This window comes from Amphiprion ocellaris, chromosome 6, assembly GCF_022539595.1.
Source record: "Amphiprion ocellaris isolate individual 3 ecotype Okinawa chromosome 6, ASM2253959v1, whole genome shotgun sequence".
Classification (NCBI taxonomy): domain Eukaryota; kingdom Metazoa; phylum Chordata; class Actinopteri; family Pomacentridae; genus Amphiprion; species Amphiprion ocellaris.
Window position 1 is genome coordinate 26,967,960 of NC_072771.1, and position 24,666 is coordinate 26,992,625.

Consider the following 24,666-nt stretch of genomic DNA (forward strand, 5'->3'; position numbering starts at 1 on the left):
TAACTAATTCCAGATACATTCAGGGTGCTGCAGGGTGTAAATATCTGTATTTGAGGAAACCTTAGCAACTCATCTCTTTACTAAAAACCTCTCCTCCTCCATTTATGGGCCATGACAAAAAGGGAAGCCATGATAAAATGTTTCACTGGCACTTAGAGAAGCAGCACCATCAATCTTGGCCTCTTAAAAAACTGTTTTTCTACACCGTTGAAACAACCAAAAAAGGATGTGTTGACAATCTGCATGAACAGCAGTTCGTGGGCGGATACCCCAGGAACTACAGTGGTGGTTACAACTACTGGACCCCATGATACAACACTGGCGATAACACCACTGGTACATTGAGTGCCATAAAAGAAACACACTGTATATTCACATATGTAGAGAGCTTAGCAACTGCAGCTGTTGGGGTAACTGTGGTTTGGCAGTATTGCTGAATTCTCTAATAACCCCTACTCTGTGGTCTCTTCTCAGAACCAACTGTATGGTTAGACTGGCAGAGTGCAGAATGTTTGTGTGTTTCTATTGTGTGCTCAAGTGTGTGTGTGTGTGTGTGTGTGTGTGCGTGTTTTTCCACATAATGTGCGTATGTGTCGGTGATCGGCGGTCAGGAGCACTGGCCTTCATCATCATAAACTGGATTTAATAGTGTGGATAAGATTAGGGTTTGATTTGATTCTTGTATTGAGAAAACTACATCTGTGAAGAGTGAGTCATGTGTTGCATAAGATCTACCAGCTAAAGGCAAAGTGAAAAAGAGGTGCAGAGATACAAAGAGAAGCAGAGAGTGAAAACAAATAGGAAGTTACGCACAGAGGTATGATAAGAATGAAGAGGACAGAGGCAGATCCAGATAGATGACCTGTTGACTGACATCATATGTTTGTGTAATTTAAACTGCCTGTCATCAGTTCTTCAAGTTTAGACTCTCTATACTGTGTGTCTATGGTTTCACTGCATGTCTATACCACCCTACATGCAGCACATGCACCAGCTACACTGCTCTGCCTCATCTCTCCTTTTAGAGACTCAAAGTTAATAAATGAACCCACTCATCTTAGTATTTGCAAATCTCCTAAGAGACACTGCTATTGCAGGAGATCAGATAATAATCTCTCTTTACTTTTTTTAAATCTCAAAAGTTCTAAAAGCTCGAAAGAACAGAAATAAGCCCCAATAAACTGCAATAGGATACATCGCTTCAGATATTTTCTGCTTTTTTCCCATGACAAGAGAAATAAAAAAAGCAGTTTGAGGACAAGACAGTGATTTGAAACATAAATCAGGTCTTTGAAACTGTAAAAACCACCTGGAGAAGCAGGCAGATGATGAGAAGGGTAGAATTTTACAAAGGCTTGTGGAGGCCATTGGCTGCAGTCTGTTTTTATTCTATTCATGTTCAACAATGAAACCTCTAAAGGAACAGTGTTACATTTAAATAGAAGCATATTTTTTTTTCATTTTTTATGCAGAAACAATGAACATTTATTATATCAGCACCCAAAACTTACATCAGTGCTTTACTCACAGTCTTGCCAACATCTTGAAACCTCACACCATATAACTGCCATTATGATACAGCAGTAAAGATCAGAGTGGACGGCTAAGACAATAATATTTTGTTCACTGTCAGCTTCTTTGTGAAAAAGAGAATCAACATCACGATTTCTTTCAATTTATCTTCTTTCTTTTTCATTGGAGCCCATCAGCTTTCTTGGAAATGCTACAGGCTTTTTTGTTGCAATGCTGAATAGTTTTCACATTGTGTTTATTCAGGTGCAACAGTTCACAATTACAAATTCAGTTCATACAAGATAATGTACAGAGTTTAACATGTTGCCGCTTTATCATTTTAGCTCCTCTTTTTCCTTTTTCTCCTATTTCTGTCTCCTGTCTGTCATTTTTTTTCTCTCAGTTTTACAAACAGGATTTTGAGTTCATGCCTGCACTCCCAGACACAAACACACACACGCAAACACACTTATGTGGTAAAAAATTCACATGGCTTCAGTTAGTGGGAAAAGTATCACATCCAAAGTAATAACACAAACATGGCAACCCAAAACGGCCCCAAGGGGGATTGGCACAGGACCTGGCCAGCCATTCATCATCGGACTCATGTTGCCATTAGTCTGTACGCTGCCAGTTTTAGTGACTTTTGTGTGACTCTGTGCATGTGGGAATATACATGTATGCTGGTATAGTGAGTGTCTAAGCAGAACAGAACAGAAGCCTGAACAAACTCTGAAAATTATTATCACATTTCAGGATCACAATAACGCTAAAGGGTGTGTGTGTGTGTGTGTGTGTGTGTGTGTGTGTGTGTGTGTGTGTGTGTGTGTGTGTGTGTGTGTGTGAACTTTAATGTGTGAATGAGCAACACACTGGCAGGATAATGAGAGGTAATGTTGGAAGCAGACACTGAAAAGCAAAGAAACCAAGGGACCATCAAGTTACTTTTTCAAGCACAGCGACTGAAGAAAAGATTCGCGTGCCAAAACTTTGATTGCTGCAGTTTCAATACAGACACTCAAAGTGAAGTGGAATGCAAAGAAAGTGAGAAAAGGTTTCCTGTGTGGTCAATACATGACAGATGGCATATGATTCAGCGGAGACATCATGGGCGTGGTGGTGGGGGTCGAGTATAGGGGACCAGAGAATTGAGGCAAGGTAGTGGAAAGATGGAGATGGTTGATGGGAGGAAGCATAGAAAACAGTCTTTTAAATCACTTAAAAGCCACATGGCACCGTTGGAACACCATTCTATAGCTGCACTGAGATGAATGACTGTATGTGAATGTGTGTGGATTTAAAATATGGGCTTTTATTGCATTGCAGAGAAGTGGGAGATGAGATTATTTAGAATGGATCTATTATCATGTACTCCCGTCTTTCAGAGTGAGTCCACATAGTGTGTTGTAGTCTTACCCTGGAGATGGTGAGAGGCATGTTGAAGTCCTTTCCTCCTTGCAGCCTGAAGCCCCAGGGGGCAGGGCCTGAGAGAGTGACGCTGTAGTTGCTGCTCATGGTCGCCTCGACGATGTTGACCGACAAATGATGATGCTGACGGCAGGAAATATTTTGCAGATCAAGTGATAGTGATGATGTTACGAGCTTTCGATGATGGACGAGAATTTGGTCAAAAGTGCAGTAGCTCCTGTTAAGATGTTGTTCCAAGATCTGGAGGGAAGATATGAAAGAAAAGCATACATTACATTTGTTTTCGTTTGGTAATATAAGACAAAAGGAGTAAGAGGGAAAAAAAATTGTGATGTATGTTGAAATAAGCAACACAAAGGAAGGGAAGGGGGGGATCAAGAGCACAATGCACAGAGAGGGCTTGAGAATAAGTAAAAAGAGGGTAAAAAACATATATCAGCACTTATCAGTAGACATACATAGCACTGATTTTCATATATACAGCTAGCTGCACACTTATAAACAAGTGAAAATGCAAACACACATGCAAAGCAGCACAATAATATTTTATCTCACTATAAGAGCTGCAGTTCAGCAGCCTAAATCAGAACTCTCACCAGAAGATCATTACATAGCCAACATTAACATAATTGCTGCACATTTCCTATTATTTAATGCTATTATTGTACAAAAGAAAGGGCTATACCTCTTCAATGGAAATTCCAGAGAGGAAAATAATTCCTTCAGTGGCAGGTAGACAGTATAATCCCTAGTTTCCCCTGGACTATCCCCTTCCCAGCAAACACACTGTGTGTGTGAGAGAGGTAGAGAGGGATGCAATGCCCTTATATACTAGTTAATGACTGAGGGGAGGGGAAAGGTGGAGGAGGGGAGAGACGAAGAGGGAGGCGAGAGGACATACGGGTAGAGGTTAGGATGGGAGGAGAAAGAGGGAGGAGAAAGAGGAGGGGAGTCGCTGGTTGGGTGGAGTGAGTGGAACACAGAAGAGGAGGAGAAATCAAGGAGATAATATGAAGGGTGAGATTAGGGTATGGGAGGAGGCAACACAAAAAAAGAGATGGGGAGAAGGTAAAGGGGGGGAAAGGGGGTTGAAGGGGGGATTAAGGAAAAGAGTGTGGGAGCATTGCACACAGAGAAAATGACAAGGGGAGGGAGAGAGGAGCAAAGGAGAGGGCACGGTTTATCTTTCATCCGGATATTTTGGGAACATGGACTCAGTGCTGCAGCCAGCTTCATTTAAGGTGGAACCAGCCAGAACCAGATTGCGACCCAAGAACACATCCCAAAGGCTGCAATTAAAAGGTCTCTTAGAGGTCATTTGCTGGAGGATCAACTGTAGTAACAGCGGATGCATAAGTTCAAAATCACCTTAACTCCTCGTTTATGGCTCTTTATGGCTCCTCTTTCTGGGAGAAGTATATTGTTAACTCAAACTAACATTAAATGGGCTGTTTCTCCAACGTCTGACTTCTACTCTCTATCTCACAGTTCCCTTCTCCTATTTAGTTACTGCTTACTATGAAGTAAATTGTAAATTGACAATGTTTTCTAGTATGTGTCATGTCTCTGCCTTTCCTTCTTTCAAATTTGAAGGAACAAGCAATCAACCATTTAAATCACATAATTGCTTCTATAATCTGTGTGTTTTGGCAAAGAGACACAAACTTTCTTTAATATACACATGCAGTCTAGTGCCTAAGTGCAGCACCCTAATTTCAACTTTGTTTATTTACTAGTCCCTCCATTATTTATGTCCAGACAGCTGGCAGTTCTTCTCCTTCTGCACTGGATTTCCTCCATTCCTTTTCCGAGCCCAGACACATCAATATTGACTTTGCATTTACTGATAGAGTAGTCACTCAATAAAACACTCATCCCATTTCTTTCTTGGCCCTGACCACATACACATATAGATCTTGCCAAGTCTTAGCTCTGCACTGTGTTCACTGCTCGGCTGTACAGCAGCTTGATGAGTCCGTAGCCTGAGTCTGTGAAAGAATTTTTGAGGAAATGCATCATGCAGCAAGCTAAATATACATAGCAGCATAAGGTATACACAGTATGCAATTAAAAAGCACATAAACACACAAACACAAGATGTGTTGCATTACACAGGTAGTGAACATTTCCACAGTGTATCTAATGCTGACAGTGCTTACTTCCAAAGCACAGCGAGGTTGAACAACAGCAGAGCAAATCCTGGGTGGAGCAGAGACGGAAGAGTCATTAACCTTGTTTCCGCTGCAGACCTGAAGGGTCTTGCTGGGGTTAGAGCTTACCTAAGTTTTACAGCAAATGTAATTACAAAAGGCACTGTTTATACAAGGCTGTAGCACAGATGGTTGCTCATGCCCTTTGTAAAAAGGACTAAAAGCATCTTTATACGGGGAGATGACATGAGCAAACCCTGGTTAGCCTTGTTGGAATCTATGGGATGTGATTTTTCTCGGACCTGTCTGCTTCTGGAGGAAGCAGGTCAAAGCCAACAGCTTCTGTTTATGTAATTTAAATCAATGCAGGCTGCTGATTATGTATGTTGCATCCTGCAACAATGAAGCACAACAACAGTTACCATAACATCCTAACAAGCGTAAGGTCAGGGGTGTCCAAGGTAAACAGAGAAACAGGAAATCAGGTGCGGACGGAAAGAGGCACAGAGAGAAGGGAAAAGGTTGAGGCAATTATATTAAACCTGAGTCTTGCAAAAAGTACCTACACTGTAAAATTGGACAGAGAAGACAACATATTATATTTAATAATACAGGCACTAAGAACAATGATCAACCCCATTCCAAAATGAACAAAATTGCTTGTCATTTCTCTCCAAACTTGCATATGAGTTGTTCAGACCTGGTCAGTGATTAAGGTTGGGTTTGTACGACTAAAACTGTTTAGTTAAAGTACAGGAAAGGTCATGGTGATGGCAAATCAAAGACTTGTAAAACAATAAGAGTGAAAGGAAGTCTGCCTGGTTGCTCAAAAGTCATCATTCTGCTATGTATATCATTTTACTTTAAGATGTGCTTTAAGAACTTTACCTTACTTCCTGCTTGGTCATTAAGTGTACATTTATTTTGAGCATCGACAGCCAGGTAGAAAAGCAACAGTAACAGCACATCATAGGGACATGAAAAATGCCCCATAAATAAGAATATTCAGCTAGTTTACAGTCACTATAAGGACTAATGCTGAGGAATTAGTACTCATTTGACCTATGTAAATCAACTTTAAGCTATATTTTTTTTTTCACAGAAAAATGCATCTTCTACATATCATCATCATAGTTGGTTTTGGGGTGACCATTTCACACCTGACCTTCCAAGTACAAACAAAACAGTTAATTCAGAATAATAAATTAATAATAGTAATAATAAAAACTTCCCAAATCTTGTGTCAGTGTCACATCATTCTCATGTTACAAGAGTATAGACACCCAGTTTTTAGTCCCATGGAGATATCATTTCTAATATATGGGCCCACCAGTGTGATTCACTGTTTAAAGACATTTGACCAATTGCTTGTATTGTCATAAACAGCCAATGGCCAAAAACTGTAACACAGAGAACAAAGGAGATTTGTGGGCCACAGGATAATGATATCAAACACTAACAATAGAGAGTGTGCAACAGCATGAAACCTCAGACACCCGGACAGTCCTTTGTTCTGTCAAATGCTCTATTCCAGTCCCCATATGCTCACCTCTCCACATGCTTAATGATCACAGCTTAGCAGCCTGCAGCCAAATACACATGGTCCCACCAAGACAAGCTCCACCCCTTACTGGTATGATAATCTGGCCCTCTGAATGACATTTAATGCATCATCCACGTGAATAAAAAAGGGGAGACCCTCCCCTACTCTGCCAGCTGCCCACCCCCCCCACCCCACCCCCCCACCCCCACCCCCCACCCCACACACACACACACACACACACACACACACAGGATCAACCTGGAGGGACACAACACATATCAAATCTCTATTGTGTAAGGATTTGATATTTCAGGTCAAAACAGACAAAAGCAGCAAAATGCATTGATTTGAAATATTTTTTTCCAGCTAAAATGCTAAGGTTGAAATATTACAGCGAATACATTGGAAATATAGTGTGTAGCTCCCAGGCATGAATTCACCTAACTATAAGCTGAAATCTGATTATTCTGAACAAAAATTCTGTAGACTGTGGTTTGAAAATTTACAAACAAATACAAAAAAAAAATTACTATTAAACAAATCTGGCAATGGAGCGTTTATTAATGTAAAAGAGAAGATTGGAGTTTTTTGTGATTTATGTCAGACTGTTGAACTTGGAAGAAATAGTGTCGTGGGGCGAATGCTGCCCTACAACACTGACATCACAGACTAACAATAAACTCTGTAATCGCATAAATTACTCCAATATGCAAAAAGTAATTCACTCACGGATGCACACATGCTTATCGTGTCTACAGATAGATAGATAAACAGTATTGTTTATATTGGGGAGAGTATTTGTCTGCCAGCCATCTAATCAGTCTAACCCTTCCAGACTGATATAAGCCTAACTAATCCCCCAGCCCTTCTCTGTACAGTGAACAAGGCACAGTAAGGGTCAGTGGAGCAGCTTTGTCTCTCCCAATGCTTTTATAGTGCAGTCAGTAACATATACAGCTATATAGCTTTGAATATGTGAAAAGATTACTTTTCCATAGTCATAGTCAAAGAATTGCACCCATTTTTGCAATAGCCCTCCGTAAACACAGGTGAAATCAGATGTAAATCAAAGTTTGTCATGATTTTTGGCAGTTTGTAAATGTCTAAAATTCTGTGTGACCAGCCTTTAGGAAAAACTGCAGCACAAGCTATTAGTAAGATTCTCATTTTGTCCAAAATACTGAATTACAGGGCACATGCCAAGAATCCAGAGATGAGCTTATTGTCAGAAGCCTCTATCTCCCGTCTAAGCTCAGTCACTGTTTATAACTGTTCGCTTCCACAGTGGAAAATATTCCTCCCTGCTTACCGGGCAACCAGACAGACGGAGACAGACGGAGAAGCGCACAGGGAGACAGACGACTCGGTCCACATGATTGTCCATCCTAAGAAAGATAACTGAAGGAAATCTGGCTGCAGACATCAACAGACAGGTGCACAGACACACACACACACACACCAAAATGTCCACACAATTGCCTAATGCTTGGGTCGAGTCTGGGTCAATCAAAGAGAAGCATTTTAAAGCCAAGCGTAATGTTGCCTCAGAGACAAATTTCCAAGAGATGGTCCACCACTTAAGAGTTCTGGGATCAGCTGCTCCTAATAATTCTGTCCACCTCCTGTTTGGAGACACAGTGATAAACACTCGAGCCAAAGACCTCTCCTTTTTTGCAGTATCACCCACTGGCATGAATTTCCATTTTTGCGCAATTAATCAAATGTAACGGACAGACAGATGAATTTTAGTGAGCACATTCATGCTCCCCTGAGAATAAACCGGGACCTTCTCTTCAGACAGACACTGGTGGACTCACAATCTGAACAAAATCATCAGTATGTTTTTAGCTGCTGTACTGTTCCTCTGAATTCAGTGAACACAAGCAGGTTTTGATAGAAATGTGTCTTCACTCTGCAGTATACTTTGCCTGTCTATATGCATTGAGCTTGTAGTGTGTTGTCGCTGAGAAAATGACACGGTTAAGTTCCTCAACAGCTGTTGGTGAAGATTTGAATGTAGTGATGATGGACACTTTTCCTTAGCAATGCAATGCGCAAAGGGAATAGAGCAGGTATTTGAAGTTGGAGAACAAACTTCAGGAAGAGATGAGACAGCTCCAGGAACATGTTGGAGAACAAAAAGTAAACGCAGAATCTTTGGGAAAACATTTATCTTGATGTTTTTTTGAGTTTCCAAGTTTAAAACCAGCTGAAGCTGAGCTGAGCTATGATTGATGCCTACTGACGCATATTTATTTTCATTTGCTGCACTAAAACAGTAAAGTGCAATAATTCTTGTACACTAACTGCTAAAAAAACATGGCATGTCAAGCCTACTGATTAGTGTTAGTGTACTATACACTGGGACGAAGCTTTAGTCGAGTTTTGAGTTGCTCAGAGGAATATTATTTAAACCATGACAACATGACCACAGTAAACTTCCCTTCTGCCAAAGCTTATAATACCCTATTATATATTCTGTAACATGATGAGTAGATTACAGATACACTTGAATGCGATATTGCCATCCCATAATGCCCAAAGTATTCTGACTAGACAGCTTGTCATAATGGTTGATGATAAATACGGCACAGACTGCTTTCATTATATCACAGCCTCAATATGATGACACAGGCCTTGGTGCGTAATGAATTATGCATGGTTCGGGTGCTTCCTGGCACTTTTAGGCAAATATGTACCCATAAATCCAAAAGCAAAGACACAGATACACACACATACACACACTACATATTTGTTGCACAGAGTAGGCTTCTGTGACTGTTCCAGTGCCTCACTTCCTTCCTCTCCTGCAGACAGCAGCTGTTCTGTGTTGACTGCAGGAAAAGAGGGAAGAAATAAACACAGGATGCAAAGAAGAAGAGGTGAAGTGGGGCAGACGAGATCACAGAAGGATGAGAAGAGGTGAAGAAAGTGGTGCTTGTGATAGTTGAAGTGTAGGGTGTGTAGTGGTACATGTGTCTTTGTGGGTACAATTTGAGTTTTAGATCTTGTTGGAGTTAAGTAAAGTCTATTTGTATATTTTTTTTTCATTTCATTTTGGGGTGCACCTTTAAAGGACTGCATGAGGGCTAAGGCTTGGTTTTAGAGTTCAGCTTAGAATTAGGACTGGGCTGTCAGTGAGGGTCCTCACAAAGGCAGAAATACACTTGCCATCCCAGTCCATGTATCGGTGACCAGAGGCAGAGATATTTAGAAGCAGCATGGTCTCTGGGGATGATCAAAGCATCTGCTTCATTCAGCACAGACTGAACCTCAGCCAAACGTCAATACTACCCGACACCCTCCCTTTTTCTATACTGCTCCCCCCCCCCCCCCCCGCAATAACAGCCATGAGTCCAGATTCACTTTTAAAGCAGCACAAATTGAACAGCATGTGTGCACCAGTTTACCATATGTATACCACAAGACCAACTTGACCACTTCAGTTCATGTTATTAAAAACACAGCATTTGGAGAAATTGTACCGTCTCTTACAGTTGCAAATGTGTGTGTGCGTGTTTATGTATATATTAACAAACCCGACATGATAAACACAAACTCTAACCAAAATAAGATGCTGCACAAAAACTACTACCTGCTTGCCACAAAGCATTCACTGTGGAGGTGAACGAACGGTATTTGTGACTCACCGTCTCTCTCTCCTGCTGCTCCGGACTCCTCTCACCGTTTTCCTTTGGTTTGCCATCGCCGCCACTTACTGCGCTCTTGGTGAGAGCGTCATTACGCACTCAGCCGGAGAGCGAGTCATCACGGCGTGAAATGAATTTCCCCTGATTGCAAAGGTCTTTGGATTTGTAGACGCGTTCTCAGCTACAGTGATGAGGAGATCTGGTTTTGTTATTGTATGTGCAAGGTGCAGTGACTGCGTTAAAGTCGGTGTTAAAGAAAACTTTGTAGACCTTCAGTGCTGTCCGTGAATAAAACTGAATTGTGAAATCTAGTTTTATTTACTGTCATTGCGAAATCTAGTTTTATTCATTTATACAGATGGGTGAAGGGGAAAAACACTGAACACTTGACCCTTCAGTGTGGGGATCATTTTGCTCACTACTGTCCTATGATGCAACATGTCTATCCGGATGGGAGTGGTCTCCTCCAGGATGGCAATGCCTTCATTCCATAGGCATATGTGCACCAGAAACCACACACCAGAGGTCACTGGAAGGTTTGATGAAACTGATGTGAATCATATGCAGTCACAATCTCAACAGAACTCAACACATGTCAGATTTTGGATCACCATGTTTGACAAACCTCTCAAACTACCATCACTAAACCACTAACTGAGGAAATATCTTTTAGAGGAATGGTGATCCATTGGTACAGTAGACTTCCAGAGACTTATCCGTGCCAACGTGCATTGAACTTGTTCTCCTGGTAATCTCCTGTGTTGACCTAACACCTTTACTAAACCACTTTACATTGTTTTATCTTTTTAATATGTCACTGGTCTGTTAGTATCTTACCAAAAATCCACCTCTACAATATACTGTGGAGGAAAATAAAGGGAAATCTCAGACCTGTGAGTGCACTCAAGTGTGCAAACAGACCCTTAACACTGGCATGACATGAGTTTGTTGTAATGGAAGTGACCGCATTCATTCGCCTCAAGGTAGGACTTGCATCAGGGGCCAGTTATGCTTGTTAACAGGTTGTTATGCAGTAGTTTTAGTCAGGAGCAGCTGAGTTTCACAGCACACGCTCCTGCTGCCCTGTATGGTAATGTAATCTCTCTCCTTCTCACTTTGACACGTGCATACACATATGCACACATATGCACACATATGCACACACATGCAGGCCTGCCTTGCATAAAGTTGTTGCGTGGATGAGTAGAGAAGCACTGAAAGAATCATATTGCTTGACTGGGTAACGGAGGTTTTGTGTTGTAGTTACTTGTATTTTAATATCAGACATAGTAACAGCAGCCCTAGCTTAAGCTACTTTTTTGGAGGATACGGGCTGCTGTATTTTTTTAAAACTGAGAACATGTTCAGTCTCTAATCCTGTTTTTAAATAATGACCTTCCTCAGTGTGATAATACTGTTTGATAACCTGGTAATGATAATACATTTTCAAACTCTTTTACAATGTCAAATTCGGGAGTCTGAATGTTTGAGATCACAGGTGAACCTTATTTCAAAGATGACTGCAAAGAAAGAAAAAAAGAAGGCAGTGAGTGAAGTCATGGACTCCATGAATATGATTCCCTACCTCCCTCCAGTGGATAATTACTGCCATTACATATGTAATAATTCCCACTGCTGCACGGACATTGGGGACATTTTTAACCGGCAAGCATCTTGTTTTTAGTGTTTGTTAGTTATTGTTTTCTCTATAATAAAATAGACATTGTTTAATTGCAGACATACTGACTTATTGCATAATTTAGAGACCAGAAACTGGCAACCATGACTGCAATGTATTCATATTAATCAGGGAAGAGTGCTTTCCTGCTGTGAAAAATATCAATCACTTACTCTGGAAGGATCCATGAGTACCTGGAAAGTGACAGTGAAAACCAGAGCACAGTATGCCACCCAAAATCCAAAGGCTTTGCTTTCAGAAAGGCATGTAAAATATGCTGTAACAATAGACTACCCACCTCTCCCTCCAGCAAAATCTGAGCATGTTTCATGTTTGGACAGTCAGATCAATTTAAACCTCTAAAAAGACAAGAGTTTTTATGAAACATTGGGAGGGAGCATGCCTGCTTATATTCACACCCATGTGAGCAATGTTAAAGCTAAGACATGCATCTACTCTATTATCTTTTACAGCAAAGCCTTTTACCAATTCATTTCTTTGCAAAAGTCAGTGAATATATTTTGCCATAGTTTGCCACTGTTCATATATAGCTTATTTTGCATACTGTAGAGTCTGTATAATCTGCATTTTGCTGCAAAGCAGTTGTGCAAACTGGAGTTCTACACAGGTTTATTCATTTTTAAGTACATGACTTTGGTGAAAACAAACCCCACTGTAAAAGTACCATTCACATAGTTCTCTTTAGCTTGTCACAAACAATGAAAATAAATTCATATATATATATATATATATATATATATATATATATATATATATATATATATATATATATATATATATATATATATATACTAGATATTCTCCAGTACCACAAAAATAAAGAAAGCAGTACATAAAGCATCAGCAGCAGCATGGCATGAAAAAAGTACACATCACACAATCAGTCCACAATGTGGGAACACATTAAAGAATGGCTATTGTCTAAATTTTGAAAAAATAAATAACTGAAATGTTCAGTCCAGAGGGAAAACACTGGTCAGTAGCGGATGTCGATATAATGCATACTAGATGAACAAGGGAGGACTTTTCTCAACCTGTGCCATCATCTGCATGACTTAAGTGAAATCTCATATATGCCATCTTCACCACAGACTGGAATGTGCCCACCGTATACAACCAACAGTGAAGCCCATTAGACAGCTATGCAGGTATAGAAATATAGACCAGGAGTTTCATCCTGTAACTACGATTTTCTTGACAGAACCAGTTTATTTTATGGAACTATTTCTCTGTAACCTTTGTTCCCATATAGATGTATTTCAACAGCACAGTCATTCCAGATTCAACCACATACAACCAAGTAGCTCTGACTAACCAGAAAATATTTACAATGATTTTGCAGCGATTCAAAGGTTTTGCATTATTGTCACTGAAAAGCGTAAACAGTAAAACAATGTGTCTGCTCACAGCATTTTTTAAAGATGTAATGTACAACTGAAATAACCTTCAGTGAGCCATGTGAGGTTTTCCCCTCATCTGCTTGTCCACATGGCAGCCAAAGACCAAAATTAGCTGCATTAACTGCCATTCACCAATGATAGTGTTCATTCACCTTCAGCGTCAGAATTTTGAAATATGCTTTTCTATTTTAATACTCTCCCTAATTTCTGGAATATTGGACCTTACACGTGAAGTGAGGCTTTATAAATAGAGCTCCAACCAAATATTAAACATCCAGTTCTGTGACTGTGTATGTTGCTTTTCCCTGATCAGTCTTGTAGTGCAGACTTAAAACCTGAAAATCACCTACAGTATAAATCATTTGGGTTTTTTGGCATGCTTAGAGCCAAAAATATTCTGGTAGTGACTGAAAAGAATTCAAATATTGTGACTTTTCCTGTGCATAAATGATTTTTTTCATCATCTGTGGGACATTGGATTTTACTGAATTGTCTAGGCTAGCCATTCATTACGTTAAGCCACAGTTTATTTGCATGAGTCGCAGTCTTTCCCTTTAATCATACAATAGCAGGCGTGCATGTGCAAATATTAATAAAGTGTTTAAGGATTGTCCTTGAATACAATTCTGAGTTTTGTAAAATCATCCAATATTAGTATTCTGTCTGGTGATAAAGGTATAACCTGACTGGTACAGAGCTGAGATGAGGACTGATGAAACTGTGCCAAAAACACTTTTCCAACTTGACTTTGTTTCCATCATGATGTTTTCAAAAAAAAAAAAACCAAACAAAAAAAACAAGTATCACAGTGTCACATCTGAACTGATTCACGTCACATTTATCCTTGTGGCTTTATATAATTAGCAACACAAGTCATCACAGAGAAATGTCAGTGTTTTATGAGACACATTTGATCCTGCTTCAGTCTTTCACCAGCATAGACAGCCTCACTTTTTCATTACACCTCTGTCTCACTGCCAGTGAAAAGTTGGCGAGGTCCATTACTGCCTAAAGGAAATAGCATCACAAGACAAAAATGAATATATATACTCTAAGTGCATTCTTACAACCCTGTGTTATTGCTTTGCTTGCTTTGTTTTGTTAATTTCTTTGTGATTATAGAACTCAAATGGAACATCAGCTTTGTTTTGTTGGTAACATTGGTTCCTTTTCCAGAGTGGACATGTTATCAGTGTTTTTGATGTGTTGTCATGTTGTCAGTTGTGTAACAATTTTACATATGTTGTGTAGTTTTAAGGAAAAAGCTATCTTTCCCCCCATAATTTCAGAAACAAATGTCCTTTCTTCAAAAGAATTGGTAATCAATCCTAAAAAAAAAACTTAAATTGAATAATTTCAGCTCAAAACTTTACATCACAGTTTCACGGGCGTCAACTTAAGGGCTAAACTTAGAAACCAGCCTGTCAAGCTTGAGCCCTAAGCTCATGAAAATATGTTGTTACACCTGTCATTTTTGAGGGATCTAACAAAAGCACACAGCAACCCATGCTGCCCCTTAGGGTGCCCGTGTCCGTGCCAGAGCCTGACAAACACTGCACACTGCATACCAGAACCAGGTTCTGTTCTTTCATTTGCCATACCAGCTTCTCTTCTGCACACCACTTATCTGAGTAACAGAGTGGCAAAATCATTGATTTACAGGATGAATTTAAAAACAGATGAGTGCTCTGTCCATTGCCAGCACAAGTGTGGGCTGTAGAGAAGAGTTTAGTGTGTCTGAAATTGAAATAAATAATGTAGATTTAATGGAAATGAGTGTCCAGCATGTCAAGAGAGTAGCTCTACCGCCTCAAAGACTTCTGATGAGAAGCTTCGGCTGACAAAGTTGTTCTCCATTGCCTCGATACTCTCTTCTAAGCACACGCTGTCTTGTTTGATGAGGCTGCTCTCAGTGGTGGGACTGATGATGATTATACGAGGAACATCCTGAGGCGGTCTGGGATCAGAGGACGTTAGTTTTCCAAAATTCAGGCAATCAAAAGAGTCGCTCTTGTGGCAGTTCAGCTTATTGCAGGCGTTGCCTTTCTTGCTGCATCCGTCTGATATCTCATTGGTCAGACTCTGGCTGCGCCGCCTGGTAAGAACTAGCAGGGGGAGAGTGGCGATGGTCAGAGAGCCTGAAACTGGTTCAGGGTCACAGGTGCTCAATGGTTCATTCATGGTGGGTGGATGCTGGCAACGTTAAAGAAAACAAATAAAAAACATACAGACACATATAGTCGCACAGAAACAAAATATTCTGCAAATCATGAATGTAGGATGCATGACTCAATCCAGGCCAAAAAAAAACAAGGACTCAAAGAACTGCAGACAAAATCAGAAGTTTCCACAGCATTTAAGAACATATTTGCACACTTTAATGCATTGTGGTTTCTCACCTTGTCTCCTTTCGGGGTCATGCTTATTTTCCGCTCTAACTGTTTCTTATAGGACCTGCTTCTGCAAGACTGTCTGTTTGATGAAACGCTTCTGAAGGATTCCCCCGACTTCTTGCCCAGGGGCTCCATCTCCACATCCCTCAAAACCTGCAGGAGCGAAAAAGAATTAATCTGAGATGAAAAAATCTGAACTGAGAAATTCACCTTTTGGAGACAGTTTAAAGACTATATTCAAGTAATTTTCACCTGTAACAAGGTGTGTAACATTATTTGTTTATTAAGAATAAAATTCTGGTTTCTGTTGCTTCATATTTATTGAAACTCTGTGGATTATCTGGGATTAAACATGTTTTATCATAGCTTGATCTGCCAAATATTATTCAGACTGTAAAATAAATCTGCTGTCTGAAAATATTACTCTTTTTAAACAATCTATTTCTTTAAAAGTAGCACTGGTCAAATTGTAAAAAATGGTATAGCAAAAATGTTTGGTCATTATATTCAAATCTTTCAATGCAAAATTTGAAGAATCATACAATTAATATTACAAAATCATCACATTTATTTTGCTCTATGCAACTTCTGAAAAGACTAAGGAAGAGCTAAAAGGCACCCAATACAAAACAATGCTTCTCATTCTTTCTGCTGAATTGCTGGCAAAGTTACATCAACATCATCTTAAACTTAATTCAGATATATTCGGCACAATTACCGTATCAGAAGGGCTGGAGGAGGCAGTAATAATGTGAGCCCTTGATGCTGTGGATTGTCGACTAATGATGGAGTCTCTGAAGGACGACTCGCTAATGGAGTAGGAGATGCACTCCTTTCGTGGAGTGGGAGACAGAAACCACAGGCAGGGAAACTTCTCTGCCAGAGTCATCCTGTTGAGTAAAGAACAACACACAAGCTTTCAGACTAATTTTGCACTTAACAAAGCCAGAGGAAAAAGAGTGAAAAGATAAATGCATGAAATTACTGTCATTCATTACTTACCTGTACTTGTTGTGTATGATGGCGTAGATAATAGGATTGTAGATGGCAGAGGCTTTTGCTATGATTGCAGGAACAGCCTTGGAGTACGGTGACAAGATGTTGGAATGGCTGCATGAGACACAACAACAGATTTAAGTCTCTCCTTCACTGTAGATTCAAACGGTCTTGTTCATTTAAAAATTGTGTGTTTGTTGCATGACACCACAACTGCCTGTGTTTTGTAACATAATGAAGGGGGGTATATTTGGTTGGGGATTAGCCAACATGTTCCAGCTGCTAGAGAGGGTTGGTTAAGTCCATCTGATCATGTTTGGTGCTTATGTGTGTGTGTGTGTGTGCGTGCGTGCGTGCGTGCGTGCGTGCGTGCGTGCGTGCGTGCGTGCGTGCGTGCGTGCGTGCGTGCGTGCGTGCGTGCGTGCGTGCGTGCGTGTGTGTGAGGCTAACTTTCCCTCTGTGAATGAGAAGGGGAAAGATGTGATTTCAAAGTTACATAACTACATCCCAGACTACTCCATTGCCCAGAAGAGACATGTGGCTTAGTAAATGTTGTGATAAGTTGGATAAGCAGAGGACAAATGAGCAACTTCCCCATCTGTTATATGTCACTCATCCAGGGCCTTTTGATGTGACATTATATAATGACATATTGAGGGAGATTTTTGCCCAAACATACTCTAATCAGCACGAGTGCAATGACGCAAACACCTCAAGGTGTGTCATAAGACATGAGAAGAAGATAGTGGTGACATCATTTCTGGAATCTTGTTTATCAGAGTTCTTTCGGTTTTCTATATACTGACAGTGCATTCCTGCACATAGAAAAATTATCTTATAAATAAATCATGTGTTGCTGCTGTACAATGCACCTCTACAACAGCTTGATGCAAAGGTTTTTCCATTTTGACATCCTAAGCATTATGCAGCACAAACACTATATGTTTTATTGTACTTAAAGCCCTTCCAGATTCACAATTCAGTCTAACAAGGTTTTATTTTGAAGGAGTAAGGTGAAGTGGAATTAGCACATCACCCTTGACTTTGTTACACTTATCTACTTTACAGGTACAATCATTGCTTTTGGAGGGACATCCATCCACATGTGTGAGTAAAGAGTGTAAATTATGGCAATTTAAATGGATTGTATGCTCACATTTTTGAATTTGTTGCCATTACAGGAAGACTGAATGCATGACACACTGAACCAATATATCAATAATCTATAAGCATATTCAAGAAAACTGTGCATTTGAGTGCAAAAATCCTAATATGTGAAAAGAAATTCTTACCCAGCCCAGGAAATCAGTGTAACACAGGCATAAGGTGACCAAGAGAGGACATAGACCACAATGACGACAAAAGCAATTTTTGCCAGTTTCCATTCACTCCTGATGGACTTCTGCTGGATGAGAGTGGATTTCCTCACCTGAGTCCCCAGACGTTCTACCTCCCTGTTGGTGGACAAAGATGGAGCATTTAAAAACAGAGCTAGATCCCAAAACAATACAGATCTTTCTTATATTTATTTATAGACTAATAGACACTTCAAACTATGTTCTCTTTATTAAATTGCTTTCTGCCCAGAGAGGACAGAATTGCAATGAAGGATTCTGGACCATCCACACATTTATCTATGCATGTGCTGGGAAAGGCCACTTTACTTTAGAACAGTTGCTCCCCAAAAGCAAGCAGATTGTCTGCATTTCCTGAGATGTACAGCACAGTTTTTTTTAGACACAGTTTGGAACAACTACAACAGCATGCACTGAATACAACTATACCTAAAGTTATGTACTATACTTCTTTTTATATGATATTTTTAATACATAAATACTAACTGGAATGTAGAAATAGCACACCAGAATAACATTCTGTAAGAAATAACAGAAGCCTGCTGGGCTGTAACTGTTTATTTACACCAATTGTTGCCAAACACCAAGAAAAAAAGTAACCAATTCATAATATTTGGATCTCTAGATTTTGGCATGAAACTGTGACATTTCTGGACCCAAATTCATGCACTGTGCCTCATGTACCTCAATTAATAAATGTGCAAGTAAAGAATACTTCAAGCATAGGCTCTGACATGACTCTTACAGTACCTGCTAGTCTTCCTTATGGACAGAAACATTAAGAGATAGCAGTAAAAGATGATTCCCAGTGGAATAAAGAAGACGAAACAGCACAGCATCATTGTGTAGCTTCTGTTGGCTGTTGTGTATGTAACATAATCCCATGTGCAAGATGTCATCAAGCCCTCGGGGATGTAGGAGCCTTCAACGATAAAAGAACATCCAGTATATGTATTTTTAAGTTACATGAAGCGAAACAGAACAAAACACCAATAGCACTGTTAGTTTTTATTTTTCAGTGCAATGTCTGAGGTGCAGTAGATAAGAAACCGACTGTGTTAATTTCTACGTCGGCATTTTTTTGTTTTCTTTTTTGTTCTACAGCCTAGAAATGAGTACAGTGTCTGTTAAACTAGCACTGTGCCATGTACACTACTAATTAGCTCCAGTTCCATGGCAAGTGAAGAAGAATGATTAGAAAAAGACCCCCAGCTGGAGGAAACTCACTCCAGCCAATTAGAGGAGCCAGACTCCAAGCCAGAGAGTAGAGCCAGACCATGAGGATGGCAAGACTAGTTCTGCGTTTGGAGCTCCAGTGGATGGTCTGCAAGGGCTTGGTGATGACCAGATAGCGGTCGATGGAGATGGCCAGCAGGTTTATCATGGAGGCGATGCCAAACAGGGCACCACAGAATGCGTACATCTTACAGCCTGCATGGAGGCAGCACATGCAAACATATTAACAACTCAGTAGCAGAATGCAGTTTTATCAAATGTGGTTATTTCTGAAAAAAATAAATCTAAAAAAAACAAGTCAACAGTGCGTAACAGAGCACAGACTTACCCATCTCTCCGAACACCCACTCCTTGTAGAGGCAGTTGATGAAGAAGATGGGGGACTGTGTGAAGGCCATGAGGAAGTCACTGGCCGCCAGGTTCATGATGAAGTAGTTTGGCAGGTTACGGAGCTTCTTGTTGCTACACATGCATGCAAACGCACAGGAGAAGTAATATTATTAAAACTGTGAGGTTAAACATTCTGTACAGTCAAAATCAAAGTGTGTAGATAATAAACATGCGTGAGTTTGTTCAGATGATGAGAAATGCTTTCACTTAATTGTATGTTTTTTGAATGCCTAATTCAATACCCATGCTGATGTTTCATTGTCAGCATTAATCAGATATAAGCTCTTTGTTAGACTAGTCAACTCTGTATGAACCTGCATTTGTACGAGCTTGATTAAGCAGCATATTGACCTGCTGTCTTCTTCCTCCACAGCTCTTTATTGATTAAACTCTCTTTCTGTGTATCCTGAATTAAAATTGGCTGCTCCCCTTCTCTGATTGAACACCAGTCAAGCAGGTTTGGTGAACTCAAGCCTATTAATATTTGTATGTTTGTCTGTTGTTGTATCACCATTATATTAACATTGCCTTTTCTTGGAAAATCACCATATTGAGTAACATCTCACCACAGACAAGTTATCACCCTCTAGGTGTGTGGGTTTGTGTGTGTGTGTGTGTGTGTGTGTGTGTGTGTGCGCGTGTGTGTGTTTGTTAAGGATTTTTCTTGGAACTCATAACATCATATGCATTTCTGACTCAGTAAGCACAAACTGTCAATACAACACAATGGAGTACCCATCTAATCTAGCTACGATGATGGGCAGATGGAATATGAAAGCTCCTGACAATCCCATGAACACGCACACAACACCACACCACCCACACACATGCACACATGCACGTACACACACGCACACACATTGACCCAGTTTCGGTGAAACAGATAACATCAGTGGCACAATGAGAGAGCAGTGCTGGTCCACATGACACAAAATGTAAAACATGAAGTCCCTTCTTGACTTTTGATTGAAGTTCACAATTTAAGAGTGACAAATCTTGCAGAATAACATTCAGCAGCCTTTCATTTTTGATGTAACCTGTTGCACATTACTGCAAAGGGACATGTAAATTGAACTGCATGGTACACTGGATTGACCATTAGCGTTCTTGCAGTTGTTTATGCATGCAGGGGTTAAATAGCATAGCAGAAGCATAGTTTCCCCGTAAGAAGCAGGAAAGGGTTCATTATTATTCCTAAAGCAGCCTTCTACTCATTTATAGTGTAGTTAACTACCACACAGATTTGTTCCTATGAACACCAAGTTTCCCCTTGTTGCCATGCAGCTAAGATTACCTTTCTACATGGATGCTAAGATGCAAAGATTGTTGTGATCCTCTAGAGAGTAAAAGATGTGACAAATACTGATGCTCACTGCGCAGCAAATTAAAGACAGCAGATTTCTCTCATCCTCTTCTGCAGTTTTGCCTATTAAAACTAAAATATAAATGTATTTCTAAGTATCAACACCCTTTAAAAAGAACACAGACATGCATACGTTGCATTTTGGCACCAATATGCCCCTTTCACACAGCACAGACTTTCTGTCCATCTGTCCATCTGTCCAGCTCTGTGTCACATCGTCACATCTGACTGATTACAGCAGGGCTTTATTTAAACTGTGATCTGCATTAAAAATGGTAGGGGCAAATACAGTGTGATGAAACTTGGCTTTAAAACAAACCATTCACATAAACCCACCTGTAGATGGCAAACATGACCAGGACGTTCCCGGTGATGCCCAGAGTCCCAATGACAAAGACAAATAAAGCGATAATGTAGTGAGCATGGTCAGGCACATCCACCTTGTTGAAGAAGCTGCTCTGGGTGTGCGCTTTCTCCGGCTCCATGCTCTCAGTGGACCACATGGTTTAAACACTTCATCAGGGCTGCCAACCTGGCAGGATGTAACAGGTCTACGAGTCTGGAATCCGCTTCATTTTGCTTATGTTGGGACTCCATAATGGTGTCATTTGCACGAAGGATGTATCTAGCTGTAAAGATGCAGTTTTATCAAGTTTCTACTTACTGGTCACTTTCAAGAGAAGCTGGTCTTTCCTTTTCCTTCTAAACCTTTCCTCTTGCACTAAGCACAAAAAATAAAGGACCAGGTGGTTTCCATTTTTGCCAAAAAATCTATTAAGTTTATATGTTCACTTCTGGAGAAAAAGCTGTAAGAATGAGAAGGGTGATCTGTACAAAATGATATGCTAAAGGTTACTAAATTGTTATATTAATCAGAAAATATCAGTAATAAAACATGAAAGAAACAGCTCTTCTTTAACTGTTTTGCCCAGTGGTGTCAGACGTCCACACCCGTTCTCACGTAAGTTATCTCCAAATGTACTTTAAAGCAGCATCCATGGCTGTTCTGTCTTCCCCTCTGGTTTGCAGTTCAAAAACTCGGCTTCCACCTGCAGTATTTCCTGGTTGATACTTGAGCAGATTATATTCTCCAGTACATTAAATCCCACACTCGTTGCACATTGTCACAGTCTGTCCACTCAGCGTTCGCCTGCAGCCTCTTCACCCATCACACCAGCTGTGCACCAACCTCTGAATCAGTGGCCTGTCTCTGATTATCTTGTGAACTAGCGACTCCTAACCCCTCATCTCTCTCTCTCTCTCTGTGTTTGAGCCTCTCCCTGACTGTCCCACGTTGTGTTGCTCTCTCAACCCTGCCCCCTTGTCATGCTCTCTCTTCCTCCCCTCTCTCTCCTCAAATGCACTGATTTTCTTGCCTCTCTCTCTCTGTGTGTCTCTCTCTCTCCCCCACCCCCTCCCCCCACCCTTCACATAATACAGCCCAGCCCTGAGCTCTAACCCTTTAACTACCAGATTCTTACATAACAGACATGATGTTCACTAACACTACTCATATAAACAGCCAGTTTGGCTCAGAGATCCATCAGATTTTGCACACAGCGATGCATGTAAGTCACCTTTCACGTCAACTGACTCTCGCCTGGGTGCAAGTCATTACGGCGGTTATTAGACTAGACTGCGACACGCCTTGAATGTAAGCAGGCGCTTTTGCATGCACAAGACTTGCATGTTTTTTCTTCAAGTGGCTGTGACATCACTGTGCTCACAGTCATGAACACACACAGGATATATATAAGATCACGCATGGAGCCATGAAAACTCAGTGGTCTTCCCACTCCCACTCCCTGATTAATTCACCGCAGCTCCGACTGGCAGGGCACACGTCGTGATCCAGAATGCACAGATATGTCTCTGGTGTTTCATGCCTTCCCTTTAGCTGTAGATACATTTTTATCCTTGTGCAGAGAAGAGCCAGCTGTGTTGCAAGCTTTATTATTATTATTTATTGGAGAAAGTATGCTTTATTGTGACTACAATGAAAAAATCTTACTTAAGACCGGTGTTCATGTCATCACAGTCAATTTCAGGGGGCTAATGGGCACCCTGTTCTCATCTATGTTCTTGTGACTGCCAGCAGGACATGGGTCAGAAGAGCTTATCAGCTGGTCATTGCTTTTTATGGTGCTAGACATGTTGATAGAAGGAGATGAAGGGATTGGACGGAGGCAAAGAATGCAGGACTTAGACAGAGATGTCAACTAAGCCCCAACAGCAAGGGATAGCCTTAATCTGCACTCTGTGCATGCATGTGGAATAGTGTTTGATCTGCATGGAAAAAGAATTTGTATGATACTCTATGTGTGTGTGTGTGTGTGTGTGTGTGTGTGTGACTGCATGACATCTACACATGTATGAGTACTAAAGCATATGTATTTGTGAACTATATCACAGAATTTATAAATAAGCAGATGTTTTCAGGGATTACTGTTGTCGGTATTGCTGACCCTATCAGAGTTGTTGTGTTTTTGCATGCATGTCAGCACAGCAGGGAAATATAAAACAGGTTATCTGTTGCTACTGCACATGAACAGCAGGTTATGTGGGTATTTTTCTAGGCGGAGACCAAATATGTTGATTTTAGAAATTAATAAAAACTCTAAATAAACTTTCCTGTTTACTGTATACTGTGAAGAGCTACAAGCTTATTTACAAACTCAGTTCAGTTCAAACTAAGCATACTGAAAAATGTGTAAATATGTGCACATTTAATGAGGGTACTAGCCTTTTAAAAATATTAATGAGGTCACATTTAATGATTGGCCTTACACACTGAATATGATGCCACTTGTCATTTAAGTTAACACAGCCTGTGCAGCAAGCTTGACTCAGAGAGGGATTAGATAAAGATGAAAGAAGCAAGTCATCCTCCTCCTTCAGCTGCCCTGATTTCCCTTTTTCTATCTCTGCCTGCTCAGATGTGAGCAGGCAGAGATAGAAAAAAATGTTTTAAATTAAAATTAAAAGTAGAAATTGTGCTTAAAATGTAATTTACATTAGTGCAGCATGTCACTTATACAAGTTACATCGCCTGATTACAAATAAAAATCAAATTTTTGTATTTTTCAGATTACAAGGAGGTTTGTATCCGTTGATGTGTGTGAAAACGTTTCCCTTCACTCAGTACCACTATATGTAGCTTCCCAACCATATGGACGAATGACCTTGCTTTAATGGAAAAAGATGCCAGTGGTGTGGAATACATAGAGCATGACCTGAACACTGGAGGTCAGTGTTCAACATGTCAATGAGTCGGTTACTATCGAACCAGCTGGTGCTTAATTCTTCTGCTCCAACCCGCTGTTAAAGATATAGCTGGCTTTTTGGCTCACAGTGGAAAGAGACTAATTATTATTGAGTGGTGTTAGCTCTCTGACTGGGGCTGCATTCTCACGCACATGAGTCAGTTGGAAATCAATGATTCACCAGATAGGGTCAAATACGCTATAAGTATGATACTGAGCAGCATCAAGAGCATCTCAAAATAAGCTTTAGGGGGATGACTGTCAAGTGTCAGCTGTGTCACGCAATTC

General features: G+C 40.4%; 2 protein-coding genes across 12 annotated transcripts in view; both read right to left on the reverse strand.

Annotated features, from left to right (window-relative positions):
* pdlim5a (PDZ and LIM domain 5a) overlaps positions 1–10,439 on the reverse strand; it is a 67,736-nt gene extending 57,297 nt beyond the window's left edge. For 9 of the 10 annotated variants that reach the window (XM_023282146.3, XM_023282145.3, XM_055011490.1 and 6 more), the window contains exons 1-2: positions 3,626–3,785; positions 2,929–3,180 (exon numbers count right to left, since the gene is read on the reverse strand). In XM_023282146.3, the coding sequence (XP_023137914.2) occupies positions 2,929–3,027 (99 nt within the window). In that variant the 5' untranslated portion in view covers positions 3,028–3,180; positions 3,626–3,785. Of the gene's footprint in view, positions 1–2,928; positions 3,181–3,625; positions 3,786–10,283 lie in introns of those variants that run through there. The other variant, XM_055011488.1, reaches the window with a different exon arrangement.
* A 2,317-nt stretch (positions 10,440–12,756) lies between these two features.
* opn4xb (opsin 4xb) lies at positions 12,757–22,445 on the reverse strand. Of its 2 annotated transcripts, none has more exons than XM_023282153.3 (9): positions 21,452–22,444; positions 19,691–19,824; positions 19,354–19,557; positions 18,877–19,048; positions 18,064–18,225; positions 16,778–16,885; positions 16,494–16,665; positions 15,782–15,928; positions 12,757–15,575 (listed from the first exon to the last, which is right to left on the reverse strand). In XM_023282153.3, exons 1-9 carry the CDS (start codon positions 21,616–21,618, stop codon positions 15,171–15,173), a joined length of 1,671 nt encoding a protein of 556 aa, XP_023137921.1. In that variant the 5' UTR covers positions 21,619–22,444; the 3' UTR covers positions 12,757–15,170. The 2 variants fall into 2 exon arrangements, with proteins under 2 accessions (XP_023137921.1, XP_035809565.1); XM_035953672.2 differs by having other exon boundaries at positions 15,311–15,487; positions 21,452–22,445.
* Between the last annotated feature and the right edge of the window lie 2,221 nt (positions 22,446–24,666).

What these genes read in the sequence shown, in the direction of transcription:
- opn4xb (XM_023282153.3), bottom strand. Translation starts at nt 21,618, where the DNA reads ATGTGGTCCACTGAGAGCATGGAGCCGGAGAAAGCGCACACCCAGAGC. An exon ending in GTGGGTGTTCGGAGAGATGG is followed by an intron (nt 19,558 to 19,690) that starts GTAAGTCTGTGC and finishes GCCTCCATGCAG; the next exon opens with GCTGTAAGATGTACGCATTC. An exon ending in TGACCCCGAAAGGAGACAAG is followed by an intron (nt 15,576 to 15,781) that starts GTGAGAAACCAC and finishes TAACGTTGCCAG; the next exon opens with CATCCACCCACCATGAATGA.